This window comes from Artemia sp. Qi Xiang Cuo, chromosome 20 (assembly GCF_049724085.1).
Source record: "Artemia sp. Qi Xiang Cuo chromosome 20, ASM4972408v1, whole genome shotgun sequence".
Lineage (NCBI taxonomy): Eukaryota > Metazoa > Arthropoda > Branchiopoda > Anostraca > Artemiidae > Artemia > Artemia sp. Qi Xiang Cuo.
In genome coordinates, this window is record NC_142813.1 from 36138778 (window position 1) to 36159410 (window position 20633).

At 35.6% G+C, this 20633-nt stretch overlaps 1 protein-coding gene across 2 annotated transcripts in view; it reads right to left on the reverse strand.

The window, feature by feature from the left end:
• Nucleotides 1-423: 423 nt before the first annotated feature.
• The window catches only part of LOC148940153 (ER membrane protein complex subunit 2-like), a 39690-nt gene continuing 19480 nt past the window's right edge, over nt 424-20633 (reverse strand). The window contains exons 4-7 of one of the 2 annotated variants that reach the window (XM_089105777.1): nt 19915-20058; nt 11967-12123; nt 6336-6431; nt 424-3343 (exon numbers count right to left, since the gene is read on the reverse strand). In XM_089105777.1, coding sequence (XP_088961903.1) covers nt 3161-3343; nt 6336-6431; nt 11967-12123; nt 19915-20058 — 580 coding nt within the window. In that variant the 3' untranslated portion in view covers nt 424-3160. The remainder of the gene's footprint in view (nt 3344-6335; nt 6432-11966; nt 12124-19914; nt 20059-20633) is intronic. The other variant, XM_089105778.1, reaches the window with a different exon arrangement.

Genomic DNA, 20633 nt, shown 5'->3' on the forward strand with positions numbered 1-20633 from the left:
ACCCAATCAAATTTAAGAGAACCTATTAACATACCTAATGAAAACTCGAAATGGCAGAAGAGCAAAAAGTATTTGCAGGCAAAAGATTCTTGCACAATCTCTTAGGTAAAATCCTTTTTTTCATTGGTTTCGGCTTTGGTCTTTCATTCAGTGTTTGTTCGGAATCGGATCTTGTCCAGTGAACTCTAAAAGGTTAGATTTTTCTTTTTTCTTTTTTTTTTTTTATCACTGAGGACGACTTGGCGGAGGTCCTTGTCGAAATATTTGATGTTTTTTCGTCTTCATATTTTACCACTGGCTGACAAAATCCTGGTTTTCTCACTCTTTTTTGGTTTTATTTATCATTTGTTATTTCCTTTCCTCTCTTAGCTTCATACATCAATACTATTGATCTAAACAATAACAAACCAGGCTAAAACTCCCGAAATACATTTAATAATTAAAATAATGACAGACAATCAATGCAAGATTCTAATTAGGAATGAAAAAAGAAAATCACACTCAGTTGCATCCATATATACAGATTATCTGCATCTCACGGAAAGAATAGATGAATATTTCGAAAGTGCTCAAATATATATAAAGAATAATTAAATTTCTTTCGAAAACGCGTTCTTTTCCAGGTAGCATGTAGGGTATATCCCCATAAGCGTGTAGTCTACAAGATAGTCTACATTAATTTCAGATTAGCACTTTGAATTTATGCAAAACACAGTAAAAAAAAAAAAAAAAAAATAAAAACTTGCGATTGTTACTAGCACATTTTGACAAAAAATAGTGCTCAAAGACTTGTAAAGAGAAGTACCCTTTTTTGCAAAACCTCCCACTTAAGTTGAGCTTATGTCATCCGCTTCTAACTTCCAGATACTTAAAAGCCTCCTGCTCTGGCTTTCACTTTTAGTTTTAAGTAAAGCACACACGGAAGAGGAATGAAATAGCGTGAAATTCTGGGTCGTTGGAACCGAAAATGCTTTGGTGGTAATCATATAAATTTGCGTTAACCCGTCGTTTAACGTCACACGATACCTTAAAAGAACACCCTATCTCGTCCATTATAATCTGTTTTAGTTTGTGTGTTAAACTATTTAGAATAGATTATCGTCTTAGACAAAACCATAAACTTCCCCGTATTGTACCGAATATAGAGATATTCAGTTTTTGATGAAACTTACATAATTAGAAAGTGTGAAATTTCTTTTTCGATTAACTGGAGCAGAATTTTCTTTTAAAGTTCAGGAAAGGGGAGTCCCTTAAAACGTTCTAGCATACCTGCTCAGAAACGCAAAAATCAGCTCAGAGGAATTATTTTTTGAGTAATTTGGCCACTTTAGGAAATCTTTGTAGTACCAATGGTTACGATTGACAAACTTGCAGACAAAAGGGAAGCAAATTTAACCGTCTTTTTAGTCAAATTTCAAAGTCAAACCACAAACTATAGAAAGGTTTTGATGATAGCTTGTCTCCTGGGAGAATTCGCTAATGAGCCCTTTGTCTTTGAGACGGTCAGCCGACGCTGAGGCTCGCAAAATGATTTTTAAGGTATCATAGCACCTTAATGAAGTGTAATAACTTATCCAAGATTTTCACCGACAAATTCTATTCCTTCCGTTCCAAGAGCTGTTAAAAATTACTTGAAAAGTAACCGATCAAAAGCTATCAAGTCACTTATAAATAGGCAAACAAGAGGTTAAAAAGGCTTTAAAGCTAATTTCTAACAGAGACGGCAGATTCAAGAAAAACGACCTAACAACATCGCTGCGTCACTTCCTGTTGGTATCATGGCTGCAGAAATAGCTGACGACTAAGTGAACCAAAGCCGAGAGCAACCAAGAACCAAAAAAATTAAAATAGCCTACATCTATAATTTTTTTTTTTTTCAATGTAAAACATATCACCGTTTGGATTTGAAACTGGAATAATAACTACTATTCATGCTAACCTAAAAATAAAAAGCAACGCCGAAATCAAATTTATGGAAATTAAAAAAAAGCGCTTGAAATCGCTGAAAATGGCAAAGAAACGTAAATAAAACGTAAACGATCCAACTTCCCACTTCCAAAAACTTTTAACCAGTGGTTTCGAACCCGCCCCCTGTAAAGTCCAAGAAAATTCTACTTTTGCCTGTGTATCATCGATGCACCTCCTTTTTTTATTCTTTCTTTTTGTACTGATTTTTTTTTTTTTTTCTTTCCATTTTTTTTAAGCGAAATTTTCTTATTCACCTAGAAATTCATTGAAAAAGACAACAGATTACCAATAATATAGTTCTGCCAACACACACAACACAATAATTCTAGCTATTTTAAACAGCTGAAGAAACGAACTTTCCAATTTGAAGCCGAAACGGAATTGAACCTTCTAATTTGATGTCAAAGCAGAACCAGATTCTAGTTAGAACGTAGCTTTAGCTTGAAGGAGAAACGACGCACAACTGCTTCATCCTAAACTGTTTAAAATTTTTCAAAGAAGCTTTTGAATATAGCTTAATCTATTTTTGAAAAAGCTAATCTTAACTTCCAACAATCGTGATTTTCAAGATGGTCTAAACAGACGTTTTGAATCTTGTAATCATTAATATTTATTTCGATTTGACATATTGATTCATATTAAACTATTTGAGATTTTTTCAGGCGGCATCTGCATAAAATATGGTTAATTTTAGTATGAAAAAACCCATTTCACTTTCCTAAGATCGAGATTTTATATGTGATCCACAATAAACGGTTCGAATCTTATAACTTCTAATATAGGTTTTGATTTGACATATTCTTTTCGTATACCACATGTCGAGTTGTTAATGGAGACTTGTTGATTCATCCCAAACTATCTGGGATTTTTCAAGGAGGTATTTGAGAAGAACATAGGCTATTTCAACCTTCAACAAGAGTTTAGAGCTGGTTCAAAATAAACGTTTTACGTTGTATGGCTGCTAATATATGTTTTGATTTACACATTCTTTTCATAGACTGCTCACGAACGCTACGTGTCAAACTTTTATGCAACATCTAGCAAAAGGCTGTATCAAGTTCAAACGTGCAATACAAACTGCACGATTCGAAACACCGAATTTGTATATTTTTTACTATACTTAACTAAAACATTCAAAATTAGCAATAGAGGCATTTCTAAAATCAATTCAATTCTAAATTGCACATATATATTAGTTAGATTTTTGTTTAATATGGAGATCACTCATCAGCAATATTAATGGAGATTGTTGACTAGTTTCCTCTTCTTCTTCTTCGCGGACTTTAAGATGCTTTGTCGCCCACTCTTGAAGTTTCAAAACGTCTTTTTTCCTTGTAGCTGGTGTTTTCGAGGAAGCTAATAAGTAGTTGGTGGTCTGCAATAAACAATATGATTAGCCTACCAGATAAAAATAATCAATAACCTCTATCTCTTTTTTACGTAAGGAACAAATAATGCTGAACAAAATTATAATCAAATGCACATTAAAAACGGATAGGATTTACCTATGAATAGGCAGGACCAGAAGGAAGAGGGGGAGGAGGAAGGAGGGAATTTTCCAAAACATCAATTCAAAAAGCGTCACAGGGATATTTTAGATTATGAACTGAGTAGTGTTTTTTAAGAAACATTATTCGTGATATAAAATGGGTCAATAGCCCCCCCCCCACTCCACCTCTCTTTCCCACACACACCCCAGCAAATTTTTATAAAGGTGAGCATGTTGCGTCTGATTTGAAGCGGAAAAGTGCAAAGATTTCGATTTGTAATTAATTGAGGCACAAATTGGGCCTTCCGACATTTCCTCTTCTCTCCATGTCAATTTTTTAGTAGAAATGTCTGCATTTTCATGTCAGTTGAAACGGAAAAGTACAAAGATTTTCAATCCGCAGTAACCAAGGCATTAAGTGGGTCTTAAGACCCACCAACGTTCTTCATAATGTCAACTTGTAGCAGAATGGTAAACATGTTGAAACCTGCTTGAACAGGCATCCAGCAAGGGTTTTCACTTTTTATAATTGAAATACCACATGGGGGGCCCACTTAGCCCCACCCCCTGTGGAAAATACTAGATCGAAAATGCGCCAATATTTTAATCTGGTTTGATCTGAGGAACAAACAAGGGCCGTGGCCACCCCTTTATAGTCTCATAGCAGAAAAGTCGGCATGTTGCATCTTGTTTAAAGCGGAATCATACAATTATTTTCTATCTTTATGATTGGATACATTTCCCAAAGTGTGCAACTGTAAACGGGCTAAGCTTCAACAGGAAACCTAGTCCCTAAAATAGGGTAATACAGGACACGTCATTGCTTGCAATATTTTTGAATTCTAGAGACTTTTGATGTTTCTTTCTTTGCGAGAGGTAGGGGTGGGGCGTTTAATTTTTATATCTTGGAAGTATTTACCCCCCCCCCCCCCAACAAGTGGTTTCTCTACTTTGTCTTGGGATAAACCAACACTGGAGATTATCAACAAAAATAGATGAAGTTATGACCTTTTTTGGAGGGGAAGGAGTAGAATATCGAAAAGCACACAAACCCCAGAGGGTGACATTTGAAAAAAAAATAGGAAAGAATAAGATCCAGGAAGAAAAGATTCAGAGAAGAACCTATATTCTTCAGGTCAGGCTAAACGTGGCAGAAATCCCCTTTTTTAACATGCACATATTTGATTAGGGATCGTATTCGTTTTTTATGTCTTAATATAGTTTTACTGTCTAGCCAACCACTTGTGTCAAGGCAAGTTTTATTCCCATTTAGAATCCAAATTTTGGCCGAAAAAACGTTCCGCGAAAAGTTCCGTCGGAAAAAAAAACTTCAGCTGAAGAACCTAAAGTTTTTCGTCTAAGATTATGAATTCAGCCAATTAGGAGGCCTATCAAGAGGAAAAAGACAAGCAACCCCACCAGGTTAGTTCTGGATTGTCTTTTTTATTGAAAGAAATATTCTCAGAAGCCTTCCTAGACAGAAAATAAAATAATACACACAATAAATACTTATTTAAAAAGCTAACGGAATCGTAAATTTTACCAGCTCCATATACAGGAAGCTCTATTCATGTCAGATTCAATTTTTCGACTCAGAAACAGGAGCCAACCAAGCATAGCTTCCGTGTGTAATATCTGTTCATTGGACGATAGAAAATACTGCCAAGCAACACTGGACACTAGTCAGAACTAAACTTAAATTGTAGCAATCTTTATCGTCTGTTCCCATCAAGCTGCTTTAAGACACTTGTCCAGATGGACTTTCATGCCTTGACATCCCCGACTCCACCTAAGGATGGAATACCAACTAGAAATTCACCTACAATTCTGCCAAGAAAGTCACCATACCGGGAATTCTGTTCTTTCGTTTGCCAAAGTAAAAACTCTAGCATTTTCATTTCACTAAAAGAGTTTAACTATCATTAAATACGTTTTTTTTTTTAGGTTAATTGCTCACAAATAGAGCTAAAGAGAAATAAAAATAAATACAGCAATGGGTGTCAGTAAAACAGATAGAAGGGGAGAAAGAAAGAGAGAGAAGAAAAGGAAGACCGAATCCTTACCGGGACTACCCAACCTTTTACCTGTTAACCCGCCCTTTACAATTCATGAATGAAATGCTTCTAAATAACCCTTTCAGCAATAGTCTAAAGCGGCGTTCACATGCGTGTCTAGCTAGAATCCCATGTCTAGACACGTGTCCAGCCAGATTTCAATGTCTAGGCAGCGACCGTTCACAGGTAAAATTCGGTGCTTAGCTAGACAGGCTAGACAAGGCGCTTTACTAGACTCTAGAACGCAATGTCTAGGATTTTCGATTACAGCCGATCAGAATGTGTCAAGTTCCGCTATTTTCATCATCTATGTTTACATTTTTAAACTGCAATTTATTTTTTGTTTTCTCATTAATTGATTTTTTTCATTTTAGGATAATATGCAATACCAGACACAATAGTGAAGCACATTAAGGCAATTGTTTGGGTTATCTCATCCATTATCTTGTGACAGTAATAATAGGAATTGCAATTTTGAAAGTTTTGTCTGCATAAGCTTTCTTGATTGGCTAGAAATAACAACTGTAATCTATTTCAAACTGAATTTGTAATTTTAGCTAAGCACCCGAACTTTACTTGTGAACGGTCGTTGCCTAGACATTGAAGTCTGGCTAGACATGTGTCTAGACACGGTATTCTAGCTAGACAAGCACGTGAACACCACTTAATAGCCCGATTATCTATCCCTAGAGGGACTACCCTTCCTTTTACGTGTTACATGAATGAAATACTTCTAATGCCCTTTTCAAAATTTCATAGCTTATTGACAACTAAGTTATATGGCGTAAAACGATAATTTTGGATTATACAATATAAAGTCTTACGGATAATATCCCTCTCAAGGCACAGAGGTTTCTCGGGTTCAGTTTTGCCGCTTGACAAAAATAAGCTTGAGCCACTTCGACACAGTCAGCACCTCCCTAAAATAAATGCATTTAGAAAGCTCAAATTTAGAAATGCATTTAGAAAGCTTGAGCCACTTCGACACAGTCAGCACCGCCCTAAAATAAATGCGTTTAGAAAGCTTGAGCCACTTCGACACAGTCAGCACCGCCCTAAAATAAATGTATTTAGAAAGCTCAAGTTTAGGAATGCATTTAGAAAGCTTGAGCCACTTCGACACAGTCAGCACCGCCCTAAAATAAATGCATTTAGAAAGTTCAAGTTTAGAAATGCATTTAGAAAGCTTGAGCCACTTCGACACAGTCAGCACCGCCCTAAAATAAATGCATTTAGAAAGCTCAAGTTTAAAAATGCATTTAGAAAGCTTGAGCCACTTCGACACAGTCAGCACCGCCCTAAAATAAATGCATTTAGAATGCTCAAATTTAGAAATGCATTTAGAAAGCTTGAGCCACTTCGACACAGTCAGCACCACCCTAAAATAAATGGATTTAGAAAGCTCAAGTTTAAAAATGCATTTAGAAAGCTTGAGCCACTTCGACACAGTCATCACCGCCCTAAAATAAATGCATTTAGAAGGCTCAATTTTAGAAATGCATTTAGAAAGCTTGAGCCACTTCGACACAGTCAGCACCACCCTAAAATAAATGGATTTAGAAAGCTCAAGTTTAGAAATGCATTTAGAAAGCTTGAGCCACTTCGACACAGTCAGCACCGCCCTAAAATAAATGCATTTAGAAAGCTCAAATTTAGAAACGCATTTAGAAAGCTTGAGCCACTTCGACACAGTCAGCACCTCCCTAAAATAAATGGATTTAGAAAGCTCAAGTTTAGGAATGCATTTAGAAAGCTTGAGCCACTTCGACACAGTCAGCACCGCCCTAAAATAAATGTATTTAGAAAGCTCAAGTTTAGGAATGCATTTAGAAAGCTTGAGCCACTTCGACACAGTCAGCACCGCCCTAAAATAAATGCATTTAGAAAGCTCAAAGTATTGAATCTCAGCAAACCTAATACTTAAGACGAAATTTAATCAGGCAGCAACCAACAGGCGTTTAACAGATGCAGTGAAACGCCGAATTATTCATATAAAATTGGTCCATGACATCTTAATTAGATAACTCACCCGAGAATTTCTGGGTAATGGGCGAACTTCTTTCAGAAGCTTCAAATGTTCAGAAACTTTCAGATGTTGGAATATTTTATCTGGATGAAAGGATTCTACATTTATGGTTGGTTTTCTTGGTACATCACCTACGATATTTCAAAAGGTGTTAAGTAACAGGCCGTAAATTATAGAGGAGAGCAGAAAACCTATAAAATGTCTTTATTTCTGTTATTGATCCCTTATAAAAGATGTAAAGCCGAACTGACGATCGATGCGGAAACAAAAAATGAATCTGGGAACGATTCATTTCGTATATAACGAGGCGTCTTCAGCGTAGCTTTAGCCTTCTCCGAATAAATTTCGCACCCTTTATCGAAATATATTTCTGCAAATGAATGGAGATTAAAGGGTAAATCTACTTTCACATAGATTTGAAGGACCTTTCATAAACAACTGGAAGATTTAGGCTTGAAAATACATTTTTTGATGCCTATGGCACACCCACCCCTGCATAGAGATCCTGGCTTTCTACTACTATCCGGTGTGTAACTATACAATACTGCATGACCTTTAGTGTTAATGTACAATCTATCTGCAATACCCCACGATCTTGTGTTGACTGTTTATATATTTGGGGGCAAATGCACCGTCATGAAGGATTACAGAGGGTGGCAAACGTGACAAACTCGATTTACTATACCAGAATTTTTATTCAAGAAAATTTTGACTATCTTCGTAGGAAAATTCCTATTTTGAACTAAAAAAAGGCTGAAAGCGCCGCTCTGCTGTAGCACAATCTTTTTGTCAGAGGCAACGCTGTAGCGTTGCCTATAGTAAAGGCCATACGGCTCCAATGTTTTATTATTTATTTATTATTTATTTTTTTCCAGAGGCACTTCATATGGAAGGGGTCGTCGTAGAAACTTCAAAAGGGGCTCATTCGATTGGAAATCGAGAGTTCTAGTGCCCTTTTTAATAGTCGAAAATGATTATAGGGCAACTAGCCCTCCCCCCACGCTCATCATTCCCCCAAACACATCCAATCAAAATTTTGAGATAGCCTTTTTGTTCAGTGTAGTTGATTTCCAGATAGAAAATATATTTTTGAGGAGGACACTCCCCCACAACCCTCAGGGATAGGGGTTTAAGTTATGCCCTGGGGGCATATATGGTTTTTATAGAGGGCGTTGTTGTTGAAACTTCAAAAAAGACTCATTTGATTGGAAATTCAAAGGACTAGTGCCCTTTTTAATGGTCAAAAGTGATTATAGGACAATTAGCCCCTCCCCCACGCCCATCATTTCCCCAAACACATCCAATCAAAATTTTGAGATAGCCATTTTGTTCAGGATAGTTAATTTCCAAATAGAAAATATGTTTTTGATGAGGACACTCCCCCACAACCCTCAGGGATAGGGGTTTAAGTTATGCCCTAGGGGGCATATAAGGTTTTTATAGAAGGCATTGTTGTAGAAACTTCAAAAAAGGCTCATTCGATTGAAAATTCAAAGGGCTAGTGCCCTTTTTAATAGTCGAAAGTGATTGAAGGGCAACTAGCCCCCCACGCCCATCAGTCCCCCAAACAAACCCGATCTAAATTTTAAGATAGCCATTTTGTTCAGCGTAGTTGATTTTCAGATAGAAAATATGTTTTTGAGGAGGACAATCCCCCACAACGCTCAAGGCAAGGGTTTTAAGTTATACCCTGGGGGAATATAAGGTTTCTATAGAAGGCAGTGTCGTAAAAACTTCAAAAAAGGCTCATTCGATTGGAAATTCAAAGGGCTAGTGCCCTTTTTAATAGTCGAAAGATATTTGAGGGCAACTAACCCCCTCTCACGCCCACCTTTTCCCCAAACACATCCAATCAAAATTTTGAGACAGCCATTTTATTAAACGTAGTTTTAAGTTCTGGAAATTAGGTCTTTGAGGATGACAACTCCCCCACGGTCCTCAGGACAACGGTTGTAAGTTCTGTCTTGGGGGCATATATGGTTCTGCATAGACAACATTGTCGTATAAACTTAAGAGAGGGCTCATTTGATTAGAAATTGAAAGTTCTATTTCACGTTTTCAGCACCAAAAGATATTGGAGGGTACCCAGCTTCCTCCCCCCCTCCCAAAACTTATTTTCCCAAATGCATCCAATAAAAAGTTTAAGATAGCTATTTTGTTAAAAATAGTTCAAAGATCATATAACAAAAATTCCGGTATTGACACAACCCACCAGGGCCCGTGGGAAGGCGTTGTAAGTTATGCTCTGGGGGTATATATTGGTCTTATGGAAGGGATGCTCGTATTAACTTCAAAGAGGGATCATTTGATTGGAAATTGAAAGTTGTAATTCAATTTTTAAGAGTCAAAAGAGATTGGAAGGCAGCTAGCCTCCCCCCATACTCCATTTAATTTTTTCCAAGAGGCACTTCATATAGAAGGGTCGTCATATAAACTTCAAAGGTGGCTCAATCGATTGGAAATTGAGATTACTAGTGCGCTTTTTAAGATTTCAGAAGTAATCAGAGGGCAACTGGCCCCCAACCCCCTTTTCCCGAAATACATCTGATAAAAGATTTGAGGTAGCCATAAAACCTACTGCGTCATTGGCGCTTTACTGAAAACTATATACGCCTTGAACAGTCTTGGAAAGTATAAACAACATCAAATTGAATATTTGATGTATAATGATATTAATTGTTGAAAGATCCATCACTTCAAGAATTTGTTTCACTGTAATTTTATTTTTATTTTCAATACTAAGAACTGGAAAACAAAATATTTGTAATATAATCCGTTTTCTGTTAAACGCCAATGACGCAGTAGGCTTTTGGTTTTTATTCACAGTTAGGAAAGGAGGCAGTATCCAAACACTTGTCTGTAGGGAAACTATATTCGTCTTTAACAACTTTAAAAAAGAGCTAATAAATTAAACTGAATATTTGATGTATAATGATATTAATTGCTGAAAGCTCACCTGTTCAAAAATTTTATTATAGTTTTAATGTTTATTTTCAATATTAAGTACAAAAGAAAATATTTCTTGTAAAATCGGTTTCCATTAAAGCGCCAATGGCGCGGTGAGTCTTAGGCATCTACAATGAGAGAACGAGGCTACACTAAAACTCTTGTTTGTAGTGATTTTTATTCATTTCAAGCTTGATTTGCATATTCAGTTTAAGTTTCACTCGTTTTAAGTTTTATTTATTAATTTAAAGTAATATATATTGTGTTTTTGTTTGCTTTTATTATAGATTCAATTTCTGTTCGTTTTAAGTTTCATTTATACTTCAATAGGAAAATATATTTTTTTTTTCATTTTAAGCTTGATACTCATATTCGATCTATGCATTACTCGCTTTAAGGTCTATTTATTCATTTATATTATTACTTGTTGTATGTTTTTGCTATGATTGCTTATTTAGTTTCTGTTCGTTTTTGGTTTCATTTATTCTTTAATAGTAATTTCTGATCGTTTTGAGTTTTAATTTTAAAAGGTATTTGTATCTGCTGAGCTTAAGTTTAAAATGCCCTTTACTTTTCTTTGAAAAACTTATTTTTCGGAAAGTTTTTTTAAATTAATTATTTAAAAAAAGCACTAGAACTTTCGATTCTGTTTACAACGAGCCTTCTTTTGATATTCTGCAACAACAGGGAAATCCTATAAACCATACTTACATTCAAAAGAGCACAATATGGATAGACACTGCCATGCCTAGCGTAAAAAAAAATACCAATTTTATTATTTTTCGGTCCATGCTATTTTGTAATAAAGATAAACAGAGACTTTTGGACTAAGTAAACTACTCTAAGGACACATTAGACAAATCTTAATTACTGTAAGAAATTTTAACTAATTAGACAAATTTTAACTATTCTAATGACACGTTTGAAATTTTTTTTTTTCTCATGTTGCTTTAAATTTAGCCCTGAGACACTCCTTCGGCAAACATTCCTTCCCAAAGATGTTTCGGTATATAACAAATTTAGAACTTGACTACTTTGATGGTTTAACTGGCAAAAGTTAAACTGTCAATGTTTACAGGTTTAACATCGTCGACGTTCCATCGAGTCTGAATTACAAAAAACATCACGTATCTGTTCGTCAAAGTGACTATGGTTTTAAACTTTTATCAGTTAAATCATCAAAGTAGACATCATATTGCTTTAGCAGGGGCATACGAATGGGGGAGGGGGCTGATTCTAGACTCTTCCTCCTCCAATACAAATCTCATTATTAAAAAATATTTTGAATTATTTATGTATTTACCTAATTTTGATGTTTTGACAAACATGCCCCCCCCCCCCCAAAAAAAAAGAAAAAACAAAACCAAATCAACTAAGATTAAGTCTATCGCATCTTCTCTACAAACTAACTGAGAAAACATTCCAAATCCCGCAAAAATCTGAATAAGTAGACCTATGCTGCAGATTAGAAGGACTCACTAACCTGTGCAAATTTAATTTCAGCATATCTTTCATAGTACAAATGATTGGCTGGATTATGCAATATCAGCTCCTCCAAACAAAACGCCGCCTTGGAGTATTCATTCAGTGAAACATACAATTCTGATAGCTCAAGCCAAGCTTCCTGGTCCGCTTGAAATCTGATATATATATATATATATATACATACATATATATATATATATATATATATATATATATATATATATATATATATATATATATATATATATATATGTATATATATATATTAAATTATTATAAAAGATTATTAAATTATTACAATTAAATTATTAGTATACTAATTATTAAATTAGTATAAAATATTATTAAACTATTATAATTAAATTATTATTATACTAATTATTAAATTAGTATAAAATATTATTAAAATATTATAATTAAATTATTATTACACTAATTATTAAATTATTATTATACTAATTATTAAATTAGTATAAAATATTATTAAATTATTATAATTAATTATTATTATACTAATTATTAAACCAGTATAAATATTATTAAATCATTATAACTAAATTATTATTATAATAATTTTTAAATTAGTATAAAATATTATTAAACTATTATAATTAAATTATTATTATGCTAATTATTAAATTAGTATAAAATATTATTAAATTATTATAATTAAATTATTATTACACTAATTATTAAATTATTATTATACTAATTATTAAATTAGTATAAAATATTATTAAATTATTAGAATTAATTATTATTATACTAATTATTAAACTAGTATAAATATTATTAAATCATTATAACTAAATTATTATTATAATAATTATTAAATTAGTATAAAATATTATTAAATTATTATAATTAAATTATTATTATACTAATTATTAAATTAGTATAAAATATTATTATACTAACTATTAAATTAGTATAAAATATTATTAAATTATTATAAATAAATTATTATTATACTAATTATGAAATTAGTATGAAATATTATTAAATTATTATTTTACTAATTATTAAATTAGTATAGAATATTATTAAATTAGTATAAAATACAAAGTATTAATAAAAGTGTGAAAAGGCAATTAAGAACCTTGCATTAAAATGGGGATATATTATTTTTTTTTTTCACCCATAAATTAACCCCAAAAATTGTAACTGTTTGAAGTAGAAGCAAGATAGATCTTACAACAAAAATGCGAGCTATGGAAATTTTTGACCTGCCAGCCACAACTGGCAGTTTATTTGGTGAAGAAAGGAGTCTTATTTTATACTATGATAAAAAAAAAATCGAAATCGTTTGATGTAGAAGCGATACATATTCGACGTCAAACAAGTGCGCTATTGAAAAATTTGTCAGCCACAGCGGTTTGCTAAAAGAAGAGAAGAGGTGAAAAAAAGAGTATTGACAAATCCCCCCCCCCACCTTTGATACACATTCTTCAATTCTTTGCGATAAATATTTTATTATTCTTCAATTCATGTCATTAACTGTGTCATTTTTAAGAACAAATAGGTGAAAAAAAGATTAGTAGCGAAAATTGGATCTGCCCCTTTTGAAGGAAGTTCTTCATTTCTTGGCAATAAATGTATTTTTTAGGGAAAAATAGGTTAAAAAAAGAATAGCCGCAAAAATTGGATCCACCCTTCTGTTGTTCCAGAGTTTTCCTGTTTGACTACCGTATATATCTCTTTTTATCCTGAAGCCTATTGCTGACTCTAGGTGGGAGTAAGGGGCTAAATAAGCCTAGAAATTTCTACGGCGGTGGTGGAGCTCCAGGCGATGAGGCTCGACCCTCCGTCCCTAAGCAGCATAGGAAATCCGTCAGCGCCTCTCAAAGAGGAGAAAGGGTGTAAACATCACTGAGTTTCACGCCAAGCAAGGTAGTGGCTAACGCGCTCCGGGTGACCGAAAGACTGGGGACCTTGTGGTGAATTTTATCGCCAAGAAACTTCCAGCAAAGATGATAAATGCGATATAGACTAAAAGTTTGGCTACGGCATCCCCGGTTTTATGTGATGCGATGAGACTTGCGCCTTCGTCAAAAAGTGGGCTAGCTACCATCATATCAAGAAGATAAGGCCTAAGCTTTTGTTGCTGGAACCTATGCTCGATAAAATGCCCCCTGACACAAGCTTTTATAGCTGAAGGATTACGTATTTATAATTTTGACACCTTGTGTGTCTCTGAGACGAGGCTGAATGGACGTGACATCTCTACCCTAGAAGCACCATCTGGGAAGAAGGTCATAACTTACAACTCGGGACCAACGGGTGGCTCTGGTTTAGCAGGAGTAGGTCTCATATTGTCCCCAAAAGAGGCGACTGAGCTCCTCGAATATGAGGCAGTATCTAGCAGGATTGTAAGGGGAATATTTAAAGGCCAAAATAACAAAATGACCGTCCTTAGCGTATACACACCCAACCAGAGATGTGCCTGAACACCTAAAAGATCAATTTTTACAGTGAAATTCAGATGGTCATTGACAGGATCCACCGAAATGACATACTCGTGATTGGAGGCGATTTTAATGCAAGGATCGGTGGCAAGCTGAATGACTCTGAACAGGCGATTGGCAATCATGGCCTCGGTGAAAGGTGCTCTAATGGAAACATACGGCTCCTATTCACAATGCAGAACAATCTTGCTGTGGCTAACACTTGATTTAGACACAAACCCTGCCACACATATACCCTGGGAATCCTGCGCTGGAAGAGTGAAAGCTCAAATTGATTACCTGTTTATATCTCGAAGGTGCAAGACCATGATGTTAGACTCAAGGGTGCAGAGAGGTGCTGACAGAGGATCAAAAAAGGATCTGAACACTTCTTGCTAAAGACCAGGCTAAGGTATAGACTCAGCAAGAAGAAGACGCCCATGCTAAGTCAGAAAATAGATGTATCTAAATTGAAAATAGATAAATATCGAGAATCCTTTGTCCTTGAGCTTTCCAACCGCTTCGCCATCCTACAAGACGACGCCGAAGGTATTGATCAGGATTCCAACTCATCAGGAGGCCCCGCTTTAAAGATAAAGAGAAAATGGAGCAAGTTCAAAGGCCACGTGAAGGAAACCGCAAAAAACATCCTCGGAGCTGTAAAACGAAAAACCAAAATATAGATCTCTGAGAAAACAATTAAAACTCTCTGAAGGAGATAACGAGCAAAAAGTCCGCTGCACATAAATCGCTGCGTCAGGAATGCCATAAGTGTGCTAGAGTCGACAGAAAGGCCTACTGGTCAAATATGGCCGATGAGATGGAAAAAGCCGCCTCAAGAAATGATACAAGGAAACTTTACAAGATTCTTGGAGAATGCACCGGAAAAAAAAACAATCTACTATCCCTCTGCTTAAACCGAAAGACGGGAAACTGCTCACAAGTAAGGAAAAACGTATCGAAAGGTGGCGGGCACAATTCCAAGAATTGCTGAGCCCGAGAATTACTAGCAGCGAAAACCAATACCCCATAGCCTCACCCAGCCCGTCAGAAAACCATTCTTATGAAAATGTGTCTCCACATACTAGAGAGGAAGTAGTCCAGGCAATCAAACTGCGAAAAACCACAAAAGTCATGGAATAGATGGCATCCCTGCTGAACTGCTGAAACCTTTGCCTGAGTCGGCCGCAGATGACCTCCATCAACTTGTTACGGATCTATGGGACAATGAATACATTTCCGATGAGTGGAAGACATTGATAATTGTCCCTATCTTCAAAAAAGAAGACCGAATGGAATGCGAAAACTAGCGAGGCATATCCCTCATCCTGATTGCTGCAAAGCTGGTCGCAATTATACTTCTAAATAGGTTCCGAGACTCTAAAAATTCCGGAACGCGACGCAACCAAGCAGGATTTAGACCAGGCATGGGCTGCCGTGATCAAATCTTTAGCTTAAGACAGGTCCTAGAACATCGCTTCAAACACCAGTGGGAGACAATCCAAAACTTCATCGATTTCATGACGGCCTTTGACTCGGTCAATCGGGAAGTCATATGGGCCACAATGAGAGAGGACGGAGTCCCTGAGAAGACAATCAGACTGTTGAAGGCATGCTACGATGGATCCAAACCAAGACCCAAGTTAGAGTTGATTGTGGGCTTTCGGATCTGGTCCTGATTGAGGAGGGTGTATGTCAAGGATGCTTTCTGTCTCCGACCTTATTCAACTTCGTCATTGATTGGATTCTCATGGCCCTCGACAAGTATAAAGATACGGAAGTGAGCCCATCCATCTCTGTCACGGATCCTGATTACGCTAATCATGTGGACATACTTGCTGATTCTGTTACAGATACCCAGGCCAGTATTAATGAAGTAGCAAGCAGAGCACTTTTGACTGCCCTCCAAATAAGTCTACCGAAGACGAAAACGAGCAAACAGCTGCGATGGCTGACACCCCTGTGACCCTAAATGGTAGTCAAATCGAGGACGTTCAGTCGTTTAAATACCTTAGCTCAATGATAAATGCAACTGGGGAATAATCAGAGAAGATCCGGAATCACATATCCTCAGCATGAAACGTCTTTCTGTAGCTAAAGAACTCGCTTTGGAAGCGTAGAGAAATCTCTCCACGCACAAAGTTCCGAGTCTACGAAGCCGTGGTACTCTCTGTTCTTCTCTATGGGTGTGAAACTTGGTAACTAAAATCAGCGGAAGCGCCAAAATTGGACGTATTCCATCCCAAATGCCTAAAATATATACTACGCATTCACCTCTCAGACAGAGTCTCGAACGAAGAGGTCAGGAGAAGAGGTGGGGATCGCCCACTTGACTCTGATGTTGTCAAAATGAGGCGTCTGAGGTGGTTTGGCCACACCATGCGGAGATCAGAAGAGCATATTACCAAATAATGCCTCAAATGCCTTCCACTACCAGCATGGAAGAAGAAAGCAGGAGGACAGAAGAAAACATGGCTTGCGGCAGTCAAGACTGATCTAGAGCCTATTAGGGGTTTCCGAAAATTTAGCCGACACTGGGATCGTCACTGCCTTGAAATTATGGAGCTTGCCACCCTCAAGCGAAATCTCTCGAAAGAAACATGTCGTCGTCTGCTGGGCACCACGACGAGCCAGGATGGGGCTTGAACGCGCAACAAGTACAAGCATGTATCTCTTATTTTTGGCCATAATTTAACCAAAACAGTTTGGATCTTCCAGCCACAGCTGTTTGTTGAAAAAGAAGAAAATAAGCGAAAAAAGGAGTTACAGAAAAACTTGGATCTGTCTGCCTTTTGATGCAAGATATTCTATTCTTGGCAATAAATGTCTTATTTTAAGGTAAAATCTAATTAAAAAAGGAGTAGCAGTCAAATTCGATCTGCCCCCCCCCTTTTTTACATGCAACATCTTCAGTATGGTGAAAAAGGAGCAGTGGCGTCAATTCAGGAGAGCCATATGTATTTTTCAATATCTAGGGGGGGGGGCAAATTTATCCGTTTTATTAATTTTTGGGGTCCTGCCCAAATGAGGCCACTGAACAGTCCAAAACATTCTTCGAGGACGGATGGAACTTAAGTCAAGTAAGCAAGTCAAGTCATTAATTCTAAACATCTGCAACTTCAAAAACGATAGGTAAAAATATGTGAATAAAAAAGCACGTCATATAATAATCTATCAACATAGGTAGTCAACAGCGATAATTTCATCGATCGCGACCACTCACAAACACAGCCCCGTTGTGTAGACATGACTTTCATCATATTTTCAAGACCTCGCCGCCACCACATGTGCATATACAGAATAATAATAATAATAATAAATAGATGATAACGAAAAAAGTTGAAAACTTATTCCACTTTGTATCTTCTGTTTCCTACAATGGATACAATAAAAATAAATACACTTCTTAATCTATACACACAAGACAATTTTACTCATAGTTTGGCTGTGGCTCTTATCTTTTATTAGTTTTGACTTTTCAAAATATTTTCGACATATTACTTTTTGATTGTAGTTATTTAATGAAAACTTGAGGCGTCATTTAAAATTTCTTATTCTTTTATTTATTACCTACCCCCTAAAATATTCTTTTTGGATACCACCCTCTTAAAATCTTGCCAAAGATCAAGATTCATTAACAAAGAGACTCTCTGGTCATCCAGGATGGGGGGTAAACAATAGCGATGATATAAGCCCACTAAATACTGTTTTACAGCGTCTTCATAGTTCTGACAAGGCTAAGAGACAAATAAATTCGAATATTTGATTAATGTTCACAAATTGAACAATAAATCCTTCATACAGAATGGAATAAATGACTGCGGAGAATACTTTTTTTTTCCAACGCAAGTTATCCAGAGCAGGCATGTATGAATACCTCCAATGACTTTTCTTGGGGGGGGGATGTGGCAAATTCAAAACTGAAAAAAAGAATGGTAATCATCCGAAAATACACTGCTTTTGTTGCTTTGTATTATTTTATTTTTACTTATTTCTCCCTATAGAAAATCGAATCGTTGTTGCACAAATTTTTTTTTGAGAATCTCAAGCCAATTTTAGAGAATCAGAATCTTAATTTTTTGAGAATCTATTCAGAAAATAGAGAATGGAGCCAAGTAGGATGACCAGTTTCTATGCTATAAACACTAATTGAGAATCCATGACAGCTAGCATTTCTTTGTTGGCGAATTCTTCAATAAGTTTTTTGCAAATATCTTCATGGACAGGCTAGCCTAATTGGCTATTCTGATTTTTTGTTTCCAAGTTTGAATTAGTCTGCATTCCCACACGGTAGTACATTTCTAAGAATTATGCAAACAGAAATGATAGCTAAAATTGTTCGTTAACAATAGAACGACGGAAGAAAGCACCTAATTTTCTCCCCTACGAGCGCTTCAGACATAATATAACAATGATAAGGGTTTATTAGCCCCAATATTCAGTTTAGAAACAAGTTTCGTGTTGTTGACTCTTATTTTCTCCTAGCTCAAAAAATGGTGATGTACAAGCTTGATACTGTATACTTCTTTAAAACTACAAATAATCGAATAATAACTTTTTAAAAAGCATATAAATTTTTGAAGGAAGTAAAAAGCGACACTGAAACTTGAAACGAAAATTATTGCTTCGCAGCATATGTAAAACCTATCTATAAAACAAGTGCAAATGAACCGACTGATGAAATTTCCAACAAGAGCTTCACTGAAAACACAAAACAACATAGGACTTTTTGTACAATAGAAACATACACCGTTTTAGGATTTTTTTTTTCACGATACAAACTAAATCCTTCTTGTTTCTTATGCGTGGGTTACAGTGTTTTCTGTAAAGCACTATTTTGCACAATGCTACAAACATAGAGAAAGAGCGTTTAGTCAGTTTATTTGCTTTAGTTTTATAAATATATGTAACACAGGTAGAATAATAATTTGTGTTCGTTTGAAGTTTCAGGTTTCTTCTTTTCTTCCATCAACAAAACTGATATGCTTTTTAATATATTAACCTCCGGAAAGATAAACAGCCCATTTTTAGAGTCTCTGCGTTTTTTGTAACCCCTAGCCATTCCCTCCCTAATTCCTTTTGATGAGTGATGGAGATTGGATTTGTTATTATTATCTTTCTTCAATAATTTTGTTTATCTAGGATTGCTTTTAATTCAGTTACTTTTAATTTGTTTTTGTAATAGTTTATAGGCTATTTTTCTACTTGATTTATAATAGTTTTAATTAAGTAATTGAACTACTAGGTAAGCAATTACGTAGGCTTTTGCACGATCGCAAACCCTGATAGTTTGTTTTTTTAATTATTTATTTACTTGATTGTTTTTTTTTTACTTATTATTTGTGGATATTAAAAATTAAAATTGAAATGGACTGGAAATAAAATTTGGAAGTCGTTTTAATAAACATATTAGTATGTACTGATTTCTCAAATAAATAAAACCATTTAGTTTCCACCTAGTTTTGGACCACGAGGTAAATAAGGCCTAACAATGATACTCACTTTTCCAGATAGTCACAAAGACCTTTGACTGCCTCGGTTATTTTCCCTTGAGCCTTCAAAACAGCTATTTTTCGTTTTCTTGGAATGGCTGATGTTTCGTCCTTCTTAATTATTGAATCTAATATTTCCAACGCGTCACTATATCTGAAATATTAAGCGACATATTTTACTGATAAATAAAAACAAGTCAAACATATTGTCTATTAGGGAACCAAGCGCATACGATAGTATTTCAAAAGAAAACAATCTCGTAATTCCTTTGTTATTCAAACGAATACTTTCATAAAATTGAATGGATCAAAAAGCACACCACAAAAGTGATTTATAAGTAGCGAACAATTCCTTTTCTAAATAATTCTCTAGATCTGAGAATGGGTCTAGGCGTTTCCCTCCAGAGAATCCTCCCCTTCCCCAAATGTTTTCCCAGGGCAATTTCGGATGTTCATTAAAAGGGAAATTGAAATTTCTACTCACACGATCAAGTCAGAGGCAATGCTATAAGGTTGCTTATAGTAAAGAGCCATAAAGAGAAAAGTAAAGAGCAAGAGGGGGAGGGGGATGGAGGTAGAAATTCATATTTACTCTCTCTTGATTTCTGAGAATATTTTTGGTCTTTGCTGTTATTACAAGCAAAGAGTAACATTAAACCCCAAAATTAGCCAAATTTCTTCTGTATAAGAGGGGAACTACCCCTTCCTCATCCCCAACCTTCCCCTCAT